This window comes from Tachypleus tridentatus, chromosome 10 (assembly GCF_004210375.1).
Source record: "Tachypleus tridentatus isolate NWPU-2018 chromosome 10, ASM421037v1, whole genome shotgun sequence".
Lineage (NCBI taxonomy): Eukaryota > Metazoa > Arthropoda > Merostomata > Xiphosura > Limulidae > Tachypleus > Tachypleus tridentatus.
The window spans coordinates 24,888,966-24,901,615 of NC_134834.1; the positions used below are offsets into that span (position 1 = coordinate 24,888,966).

The window sequence follows — 12,650 nt, forward strand, 5'->3', positions numbered from 1 at the left end:
TTCCAAACAACCTAATACTACAGATCTAGAACATGTTCTCAAGAAAGTTATACTGCCATCCTTGTATCAGGATACCAGAAATTAAAGATGTTCCTTTGACATATTCAAAATCAATCATGATTCACTGAAGTTTATACAATTCCTATTAATTTATTTCACATGTGAATGTAGAATAGAAAGAAAAATACTTTATTTCTTACACTCAACTCCACAACATACATTAAACTTTAATATATCAAGATATTCTGCTATTTTCAAGTACTCTCACCAAAAAGGTCACTTTTCAAGCAATTTCAGGCCCTTGAATTTAGGAAGGGAAATTCAAGGGCTTTCAAAGATGGATATCATTTGTTATACAATTTTATTTTGAAGTATTATTTTCTTGTCAAGTACACTTTTCTTTTTTTAAAAATTTCAAATTTTTATTTTATCTTAAACCACTAGTTATTCTGAAACATTTGAATTTTTACTTCATGGAGTTCAGTGCAACAACTCTTCTAAGCAAAAACATACATTTATTCAATCCTAAACTAAGTCTGAAGATATTTATACCTAGCTGTGAAAATCTGAATTTATTAATAGATGCTTAGACAAAAATTATAAGAATTCATTTTGTTTTACTAAGACAAAACAAGCAAATTTATTTTATTTTCAACTTCCTCATTTACGGTTTTTTTGGTGTTTTTTTAAAGACAATCAACTAAAGTAGGTCTCTACAACAGACTGAAACCAACTGATAATTTAACTTCTGACAGTCATTTAAACTTCATTTCTATTATTCACTACATTTAGTAATATGATGGTCACCAATTACATTTGATCATAATGATTATTTATACCTAGGTTTTCCAGTTTGACTCCCTTCCCCAATAACCAAGTTTCTTCAAATGATACTTATACTGGTTACCTTACCTTTCCATCACTATATCTTTTTGTTTAATCTTTAATTGTTACATTTTTTTATTTTTGAATTTTCAATTATTTGTTGCTTTGCCCAAATATCTGAATTAAAAGGTTGAACTCATTCCCAAAGTTCAGTTTTCCCTACTTTTGACTTATTTTGCCAAGCAAATTTGGTTTTAAAGTAGTTCCCAAAGTCCAGATCAACTATTTTTGTATTTACCAATTTAAGAGTATTGCCTCATTAAGGAAATTAAGTTTTGAAGACTCAGTTCCATTATATTCATATATTTAGATTTATAAAAGTTTACAGATTTGTAAATTTTTTTGTAGGTAACTGACAAATAAATTCAAGAATCTCTGACTGTTGATCCAGGGTTTAACTGGTAATTCGTAATTGGTTGGTAGATTTGATGTTTTATGGCACAAAGCAACTAGGTTATCTGAACCAAACATCTGGTAAAGAGTTAAAAATTAAAGTAAATTTAGTAAAATTCATAAAAGAAAGTTAAGATAAAGCAAAACAAAGTTTAAAACATAAATAACGTAAAGCCAATGTTTACATCTAGTCTACAGCATTAAGAGAAAAAACTTCAGTTATACAAGTTGCAGTAGACCTTCTGTAGCATAACTGTAATTATAACTCACCAGGAAGATTAACAGATAAGTACAAAAACCACCGTCGGTCACCTGAAGTTGGCATTTCTAGTCCTGGTTTACAGTTATTTGACATTATGGCCATTTTCTAATTTCAAATCAAACTAGATGAGCTTTGATTCTTAAAAGGGAATCACATTAAAAAGGTCTAATGTATAAACTAAAAAACTTGAATAGCATTAAAAAGATTGGTGGCCTTTAAAAAAATAAAAACATTTCCAAGGTGGATAGTGTCACTATCACCAATAACACTGTCTAACGTTATGGACAGACTTTGGGACAGAACGCGTTTAGAATGGTGCCATTATTGAGTCATAATGACAGCAAGACAGTAAAATGTGGCTTACTGTGACCTGAGTGTTATACAGACAACACACTGGTGCATCAGTCCCAGATAAAAGAAAACAATGAGTTAGAAAAATGTGACCAATGCATAGTCTAGTTAGAACAACTTCCTCTTTCCGATCCTTACAGAAGCAAGACGGCCAAAGTCCAATATAAGGTTTTATTTGGAAAAGTTTGTTTTCACATTCCTCACTCCAAATCGACTGCCAACTGGCACGGAACCAAGCCTTGAATACAGGACCATAGTCCATGTATGGAATAGGCACAGAGGTGATAATGTTACAGCAGATAGATTTAGCTGCAGTGTCAGCAAGCTCATTCCCACAAATACCAATACGGTCCAATAGTCAGAAAAACTGAATAAAGTAGATGTTAACAAGAAATGGGCCAGGCAGTTTTGAATATGTGAACAAATGTGAAGCAATTCCAGAGCCAGTAAAGAACTAAGCAAGTCAGTATAAATAGTGCAGTTTGAGTACTGCTTCGCCTCTATGTGATCCAGGGCAAGAGAAATGGCGTACAGTTAAGAAGTGAACACAGAAGTTGTAGAGGGGATTCTGCATGCAACCACCAAACCACAACAAACCATGTCAGAGCCCACATAGTCACCTGATTTCAAACCATCTGTATAAATAGGAATGGAAGGATGCTTCAAAAGATGTTCAGCAAATAACAGACAGTATTTCCAATCAGTAGTGTCTCATTTTTACAAATGACTTCAAGACAGGTCACATTTGGGGACTGTAAGAAACCATGGTGGGATGGGCTGACCAGTGGAAACAGCAACGTTATCCAAGGACAGACCCAATTTATCCAACTGCATCTGGATACGAAGGCCAAAAGGAGCAATGGCAAATCGTCTGTTCTGAAATAGTCTGGCCCACAGAGGCAGGAAAACAACCCCAGGTGGGATGCTTTAGTAAGGAACGAAGTTTTGAAGCATATAGTAAAGACAATTGCAAACAACAGAGAAGTACAAAGAAGGTTCATGAGACTCTACGTATAAGCTCTGAATGAGGGAAGTGTGGGAAGCCCCAGTGCAGAGCCGAAATACTTGATGATGAATAGGGTCCAGCATCTTTAAGGCTGATGGTCTGGCTGAGCCAAACACCAGTGATTAATAGTCAAGGTTTGATCGAATAAGAGCATGATATATCTTTAGCACAGAATGTCAATCCACTTCCCAAATGGTGGAAGAGAGGACACAGAGAATATTCAGTGCTCTTGTACATTTGATTCATAGCTGCTTGATGTATGGTATAAAGGTCAGCTTATGGTCAAAGATAAGCCCCAAGAACTTTGTCTAAGGGACCACAGGCAGCACAACTTCACCAATACAAAGTTCAGGATGAATACCCCATTGGTAGCAAAAGTGCATGCAAACAGTTTTAGAGAAAGAGAAGTCAATGCCATTTGCTGTGGTTCACTCTAGTAAACAACTGAGGGCAGCCTGTAGCTGCCACTCAATATACCTCATGTTCGACGACTGACATGAGATGTGAGAGTCGTCGACATAGAGCCCATTTGCAACTGTAAAAGGGAGTTGTTCAGTGATGATATTAATCTTTATACTGAAAACTGTAACACTCAACGCACACCCCTAAAGGACTCCAAGTTCCTTTAGAAAAGAATGGGAAAGTGTCGAACTCAAACAAATTTGGAATCTCCTGTCCATTAAAAAATTAACAAAAATGGGCAAATAGCCACATAACCCATATATATCTAGAGGTCTCACAAAATGCTATACCTCCATGTTGTATCATAAGCCTTCTCAATGTCAAAGAATATTTATACAAGATGTTGTCGTTTGATAAAGGCTTCTCTGACTGATGTCTCAAATTGAGTTAGGTGGTCCACGGTGGAGCGCTGTCATCAGAACCCACACTGGGTTGGGCCAGCAGAGGTTGTTTGATTCGAGGAAACAAACAAGACAAGCATTAACTATCCTCTTTAAGGTCTTACAGAGACAGCTCATCAAAGCAACTGGATGGTAGTTCAAAGGAATCTTGGGATCCTTCCCAGGCTTAGAGAAAGGTAGGACAATAGCCTGGCATCAGGCACCAGGAAAAACATTCTCCTGCCACATCTCGTTAAAAACAATTAGAAAAGAAAGAGAAGCAGGAGATAGGTGGCACAGCATTTCGTAGTGTACATTATCAGGTCCAACCAATGTACTGCCAGACCAATGAAAGGCCAGTTTGAGTTCAATCAGTGTAAAGGGGCGATTATAGTCATATAGACGATCAGCTTGAAAGGAAAAAGGTGATCGCTTTGCCCAAGTCTTGATGGCTAAGAAGGTGGAGGATGAAGCAGAAGTGCTAAATAACCAGCAAAAGCTTTCACCTATAGTATCGGCAATACTTTGGGTATCAGCTATTTCTTGGCCATCAGAGAGCCAGATTGAGAGAAGGACAAAATTATATTGCCCACTGACCTTTCAAATCTTGTCCCATATGACTTTGGAACTGGTGGTAGAAGATATACTGGTTGTGTACTTAATCCAAGATTCCTTCTGGCTTTGACATCTTACCCACCAAGCACATGCATGGGCCTACTGGAAAGCGATGCTCTTTGAGAGTGTGGGATATCTATGAAAAATATCCCAGGCCCGTTTTTGAGCCTTCCGTGCCATGTGGCAAGCAGGATTGCACCAGAGATGGGGATATCACAGAAAACAAGTCAAGGTTTTAGAAATACATTGAGCAGCTACTTGTATAATACAGTCAGTTACTACTGCCACACAGTCGTCTATTCATGGCTCACAGACAATGGCAGGATTAAATTAAGTGAGAGCAGTGAAAGAGGGCCAGTTTGCTTGATTCAGCTCCCACCAGGGCACATGGGTCAGTGACATCGACCACGGCCATTCTCTCTCAAAATTATAGAAAGATGATCACTGCCTTGTAGATTACTGTCAACCCTCCAAGAAAAATGGGAAAATAGTGAAGGGGAGCAAATTGAGAAATCAATAGCAGTAAAGGACTGACTAGGTGCATGAAAATAAATATAAGAACCAGTATTGAAAAGAGAGAGGTTGTTATCAGAGAGCATATGCTCTAAGGAGCAACCCCTCCTATCAATATAAGCACTTCCCTCGAGGGGATGATGTCCATTAAAGTCCCCCAGGATTAAAGATGGAAACAGAAACTGTTCAATCACAGCATCAAGGTCTGATTGATCATAGATCTTTCCAGGCAATAGGCAGAGAGCAAACAAACAGTAAAAGTGTGACCCAAGGAAACACTGATGGCTGTGGCCTACAAAGATGTGTCAAGTGCAAAGACAAGATAGGCACATGCTTATCAACCAAAGTACCACCCCTCCATGCACTCTTCCATTATACAGCCTGTCATTTCTGTACAAAAAAAACAGCTGAAAGGTGACTGTATCTGCAGGTTTCAGAAGTATTTCCTGACAGTTCCATAGTATGAAGGTGGCCATTTTTATTTATGTGTAGGCAAATTGGGTGGAGAACCCTTCTTTTTATGACGTCTTTTTACTTTACTTCTTTATTCAAAGAAGGTCTATCAACCTCTAAAAATCCTGCCCTGGGTCAATTGGGCAGGTATTTGCTGTTGGAAGAGGATTTCAGCAACTGAGGACGTGAACAAATGATCTTTTTACATCTTGGGGTGGGAGAAGAAGATCTATCCAAGGAAATGCCCATACCCAGAACAAAAGGAAGTGGATCTTGGGATTTATTGGAATGTATGTAAGGGACAGAGGTGGGTGTTGAAGTTGATTCATCAACTTTTTTATCCATAAAGGTCAAAACACTTTTAATTTAATTTGAGAACAATTCTTTTGGAGGCACAGAAAGATCCGTCTGCACACCCACCATAGTAGTGGAACCAAGTGCAGCAGAGTATGTCTGAGATGAAGTCGTGAAGAGCAACTTTCAAACCTCAGGATAAGTAATGTTATGAATCATTTTCAAATGCTGCACCTCTTTTTCATCCAACCATTTAGGGCAAGAACAAAAGTAGGATGGGTGAAAACCATCACAACTGATGCAATGAGGATCCGTTTCACACTCATAAGCATTATGGTTCTTGCCACCGCAACAAGCACATATCAAGGAACCATGACGTGACATCTCTGAGTGACTGAACTGCTGACACTGGAAACATCAGAGGGGGTTTGGAATGTATGGCCATACGCTGCACTTAAGATAACCTGCCTTGATGGTGGCAGGTAGATGTGGTGACGTAAATGTAAGTACAAGGATATTGGTCGGCATCATAATTCCATCTTTGCAAGTGGATATATGTCTCACTGCAGAAACTTCTTGGGTGGAGAAACCAGCGAGAATCTTGGACTCTGAGATGTTCTTCAAATCCCTCTCAACAATAACTCCTCGTGATGAATTCAAAGTAGCATGAGGTGTATCCTCAATAGGTATATCAACAATCCCCTTTGAATGCAAGAGGAGTTCAATGTGTTGAGATGTGGATGTTTCCACCAATATGCCACCAGATTGAAGTTTCTGTACTGACTTTGGAGATCCAGCAAGTCCCTGTAGTCCCTTCTGAATGAAAAAGGGAGACATCTGCCCTGAAGATTTGTCTGAAAGAGAATGTAGTATAAAAAAAATGAGATACAACAGGTGTTACAGATGTTGAAGATTGTGGCTCAGAATCTTCCAGACAGGGTCATTTACCTGTGGACTGTTTTTTCACTAATTTATTTAAAGGATCCATAATAAAAAAAGGAATATTTTGGTGCCCACTGACCCCACTCACCATGGAGTCCTACAGGGGACATACTACAATGTCAAAAAATGACACTGCAGTAACACCAGGGTTTTGTGAGCACTATGCCCAAAGATGAGCATCAGATACAATTGTCCACAATACCTGTTGAGAACATCCAACACTGGTACTTGTTTGACCCTAGCCCAAGTGGACCAGCTGACTGTCCCAAGGGGGCTTCCCCAAGGCTGCCCGTCTAGAGGAATTCAAGGCCAAAGTGGTGTGTTAGGGTTGGACCCCTCAACCACCAGGATCTTCTCCTCCCCTTCACGGGCCACTATGCACAGCAAACACATGGGTAGATGTTTAGATCCCAGAGAAGGTAAAGGTAAACTGAAAGAACAGAACCTTCCCTGGGCAGTCCCCTCAACACGTACACAAATCCACACCGAGGGATTAGCTGGTGAATTTAATAAACTAGTTTACTCACCATACTACAGAACTAAACATTAGAAAATATTAAATGGAACAAGGTATTGTAATATTTTCAATCAATTAAATGAGATAAAATTATAACCTACTTTCAAGAAAATTGGTTGTGCTCATAAAATGACACAATTTACAATCCATTAAACATTAACACTCTTGTGTTCAAAGCATTATGGCAAGGGCCAGACTCAACCATTTTAAAATAATCACATGGGGTAAAAAAGTAAAAATGTTCAGTGATGAATATGGGTAATGTGACATTGTTAAACTTTTCACACCCGCAGAACAGATCTATTTCTTCACAATTAGTGCCATGCTGACATCTCACACACATTACAAGATAGTTTATAATATCCAAGTTGTATGCAATTCAAGGTTTGCCACAATACTTGATGGTACCAGGTTGCCAATACTGGTACTCTAGCACCTTCAATCATGTAACATGAGCAGGTAAAAATTAAACTATTCTTTCCAATGTGTTTTCATAAGAAAACATTTTCCATCAAACCAAACTGTTGATTATCTGCACATATTTTTAACGAGGCAAACTAGCCAAAAATATCACATAGACAAAAAGACGTTCCTTACATAACAGCTTCTAATATGTAGTGAACCCAGTGCACTTTGGTAAAAACACACTCCCAACAACAGTTGTGATGTTGCTCAACAAAAAAAAAAAATATAGGTTATACTTTTATGCTAAAACAGGTCTAAAATACACACACTATCCATCTAATAACCTTTGCCAATTTACTATAACGAAATAACTCAAAACACATGAATGTTGAGATTGTATAATGTAAATATAATTATCATAAGCTCTCACTCTTGTGTTTATTTTTCAAAAATGCACTTTTAATTACAGTTGTATAAAAGGGTAATTCATGGTTCAAAGTTTAAATCAAGAAGTATCAAAGAATGTTTTTTAAGATGAAGTATCCTAATAATCCATTCAAATATTCATTTATCTAAGTTATAAACTTTGAAAAGAATACTAAAAATACTAAAATGAGAAATAATAAGCATAGTTACAAAGTCAGTGAAAAACACAAACCATAAATTTAGTCCTATAAATTTTCCTTCAAACATAGAAATGCTCATTCTTTATTTTGAAATAATATATATATAACAAAATACAATCACCAACTGAGCTTTCATGGAAACAGTTTAGAAATCATTTTGTGTCTACATTACTAAAAAAAAATGTTACAAAAAAATGAAGCATGACAAAAGTAAGATCAAAATTTGTGTTTCTTTAACTATTGTCCTCGTTAGGTGGTACACTTAGACACAACAATATCCTTGTGTCAACCTGAGGTGGTACACTTAGACACAACAATATCCTTGTGTCAACCTGAGGTGGTACACTTAGACACAACAATATCCTTGTGTCAACCTGAGGTGGTACACTTAGACACAACAATATCCTTTGTCAACCTGAGGTGGTACACTTAGACACAACAATATCCTTGTGTCAACCTGAGGTGGTACACTTAGACACAACAATATCCTTGTGTCCTCCTGAGGTGGTACACTTAGACACAACAATATCCTTGTGTCCTCCTGAGGTGGTACACTTAGACACAACAATATCCTTGTGTCAACCTGAGGTGGTACACTTAGACACAACAATATCCTTTGTCAACCTGAGGTGGTACACTTAGACACAACAATATCCTTGTGTCAACCTGAGGTGGTATACTTAGACACAACAATATCCTTGTGTCAACCTGAGGTGGTATACTTAGACACAACAATATCCTTGTGTCAACCTGAGGTGGTATACTTAGACACAACAATATCCTTGTGTCCTCCTGAGGTGGTACACTTAGACACAACAATATCCTTTTGTCTAATATTATTTCTTTTTCATATAGTACAAAATTTCAATAAGCTTGAGTAAAAAGATAGTCAAGGTTTTCAATCCAAGATGGAAAACAAACAATGTATATTAAAATAACAACAATGCATTCTCACAACAAAACTAAGATATGCGCATACATAATTCATATCTTTTTTTTTTTTTATACATATTCTGGAATAGCATTCAAGTATTTTCCAGCTGAAATTAAATACTCTAATCCAACTTGAAATATAAAAGTATATTAACAAAACAAACAAGCTACTTTGATGGTATACTTCTTGTAACACTGTATTAATCAACATAAGAGTACCTCTTTCAGAACCTATCTCAAAATCAGATTTAATCTTACTTTGTAACTTATGTACAACCACAAATACCCAAGAGAAACACACACTAACAGGGCTTCCGAAAGTTTATAAAATTGTCACTGCATGGTGAAGAATTTATTTTGTCATTCAAAAAGCAAACTCAACATTCAATATTCTGATTAATGAACCATTTGTTAAGATATCTTATTTATAAGATGCTTTAAGATCACTATCATTTCAAGCTTTAATTGTAAATGTATACATCGTGTAAGGAAGCTTTCTGACTGAAAAATGACACTGGAATAAAATCATTGTTTATCATAACATTTATAAAACATGCTACTTGATGCAGTTTATTCCATACTTTATTATTTGTAACCATGCATTAAGTGAAATGCTAAATGATGAAAGTGTAATTAAATTACGGATATCACAAGTATAGCATTGACTAAACATTTCACAGGTTTTTCTACCAGATTTTTCTGCATCTTGTATGTACTATTTGTTATTTCAAAAGCAACCTTTCTTAAATTCCATAATGTTAGTTTTACAATTTCTTCATCAAATTTCCACATAATGAATGAGCAAAACCAACATGCAAACATGCAAAGGGTTAACTGGCATGCTAGAAAAACAATATTTATATATCAATATAAATGGATGAACAGCACTACACTACATGTTTGACACTTGTAAATTTAGTTTAGAGACAACCTTCAACAATGCACTGCCACTGAAAAAAGACTAATGGCTGGAGAAATACATCACAGTTCTTCCCAAAGAAGGGTTGTTGTATGACAAACTTTCCTGATGGCATAAAGCCAAAGGATGTAACATTTCAAAGAAAGAAGCTATCAGTATTCTGTACATCAAGAGGAAAAACTCACATGCCAGTGTATTTATTCCAGGAATAGACTACAATTCCAAAACCAGAGTTATTACAGAATGATGCCTTCATTTACAAAGTAAAGGTTACAGTTGTAAAACAGAACCCTCCGATTCAGAATATCACTGCAATGAAGTTAAGCATATTTCATGGTAAAATTAACTGAAAAATACCTGAATTTAACAAAATTCACACCAAACATTTGCAAGCTTAATACCAGACCTTAAAATCAACAACTCTTTACATGAGAAAAAAACGCTCAAATAAACAGCAATTCCATTTAATAACATACCTGTCAAGTTCCACAGTGCAGTTCTCCAATAGCCTTTTGTCCCTTTTGGCTATTTAAAGATGGTCTTAGAAGTTAAAATCCATAAACAGTGGAGTCTGTGCATTATTTACAAGGATGTATGACTTAAGTCAATTTGACTTTGCAATCCTTTGCAGTAGCTTGTTACAATGGAATGTTGGACAATAGTGGTCAAAGCAATCATACCAAGCAAAATCAACAGTGGATGAGGTAGCTCCAAGGGCACCAAAGGACCAGCATCATTCTCATAATATATGATTAAACCTTATTACAACTGAGGAAAATTTACAGAAGATAGACCTTTTCTGATTTTCTGTTTATTACAATTTTCAAAATTCAAAATGTTAAAACTAAATGAGCTAAACAAACAACACAGATGTTTAAAGAAAAATCCAACTATCTGCCATTTATAATTTACACAAGTGTCATCTCAACGAGCTAAAGAAACATTTCAAAATCAGTATACACATCCAAAAAATTTGATATATTACCAATCTTTGAATAAAAACTCCTCAAGTTCCTATGCTCTGTCAAAGCTTATCTGTGCAAATATGGGAAATATATTTCATAAACTCATGCTAAACAATTAAGGCTGACATAGCAAATAGTTATCTTTAATAACAGAACACTTAGTTTAAGAGATTTTATTAATGTGATTACACCAAGTGAATTATAAACTCATGAGTTTAAAACCTGAATGTCTAAACATCATTAAAGGCCACATCTGGTCAACACAAGTAAACTACTTCCAAAACACATTAGCTGTAGATTGTTGTTAGTCTTACTTAAAGAGTACCAGCAAAGATCTTTCTTCTTCATGACATATAAGTAACCTTAGCAATATTCAAATTCTTTGTGTCTTGCTAATAAGACAACCTTTGAAAAGAATACTCCTATATTAAACATCAGTTCACATTCTAGCCATCAAGCAACATAAAATACATAACTATACAGCAAAATGGTATATTAGTAAATGTTTTCAATATTAAATAATCTTAGAACAATTACCTGGCACCCAAAATAATATCCAAATAGGTACAGTAAGGAGCCTGAATATTCAGCATATGTACACAGCATGTTTATCCTTACCTCTCCTGGTTTATTGTACACGTAGCAATTTGTAAACATGGTTTTGAAGTCATCAACACATTCAGTAGCAGAATAATACCAGCAATTTTCTAGTCTTTTCTTGATAGTTCCAAGATCCATGGGTTGTTGAATAATCTTATGATAGTCCTAATTAAAAACAAGTGGCATTCATTTAGTACATAATAATTCAATCATGCTCTTCCATGTAACTAGTTTCAGAGGCAGAACACAGCCCAAGGTTCCAGTGTTATATGGCACTAATATATATGTACATACATTCGCACAAATGTATTTCGAAAACTTTGAAGATAAAGTACTGTTAAAACATAATTAACCAAAATCCATTAGTTAAAAATACACTATCTAAGCCTAAAATACAAACCCTGAATGATAATTTACTTATGCACAGTTTTTGTGAAAATTTAGCAAGGTACAATAATAATAATGACTTCAATGCTGAATGAGGTGAAGTATTTTTACTCTATTCAAGACAACCAAACATGTAAGACACACAAAAATATAGAAATAAAACTTATCTAAAAACTATGCAATTAATGATCCCAAACCAAAAAAACAAAGTGATAAAAAAGTGAAAAGGCAATAACACTGTTATAACTAGCTAACCTCCATTTACCTATTACAAGAAAGGTTCATTCAATCACTACAGTAAACTTAATGAAACTCACAAATTGGTTTCCAGTGATAAATGTACCCTTACATATCAAATATTAAGAAACTAAATTAAATAAAAAAAAACAACTCATTTTATAAATACACTGCATTATTTGTTTAATATAATTCATAAAAAAAATTTTGTTTTGAATGGTTCCACATTTAATTTTTGAGCATCTCTGATGAGTAATGCCTGTAAGAAACATTATTATAGAATATGTTTAGAATTATTCTGCCCTAACCCAAAGTACAGGTTTATATGCATTCAGAAATCGTTATGCCTGGAAAACTTATTCATGTTTGTTGCTCACAATGCTTTTCTGTAGGTGATTTTGCTTCTATAATTCTGTGTACCTAGGTCTTTATGGCATTGCAGAAAAAGGGTTAGATTGTTAAGTCACAAATCTTGTTAGCTTTGAACGTATACAGAACCAATGGC

At 35.5% G+C, this 12,650-nt stretch overlaps 1 protein-coding gene across 4 annotated transcripts in view; it reads right to left on the reverse strand.

The window, feature by feature from the left end:
• The window catches only part of LOC143228897 (bromodomain-containing protein 3-like), a 111,032-nt gene that overhangs the window by 70,960 nt on the left and 27,422 nt on the right, over positions 1–12,650 (reverse strand). For 3 of the 4 annotated variants that reach the window (XM_076460334.1, XM_076460332.1, XM_076460333.1), the window contains exon 5: positions 11,540–11,686. In XM_076460334.1, the coding sequence (XP_076316449.1) occupies positions 11,540–11,686 (147 nt within the window). Of the gene's footprint in view, positions 1–10,432; positions 10,563–11,539; positions 11,687–12,650 lie in introns of those variants that run through there. The other variant, XM_076460336.1, reaches the window with a different exon arrangement.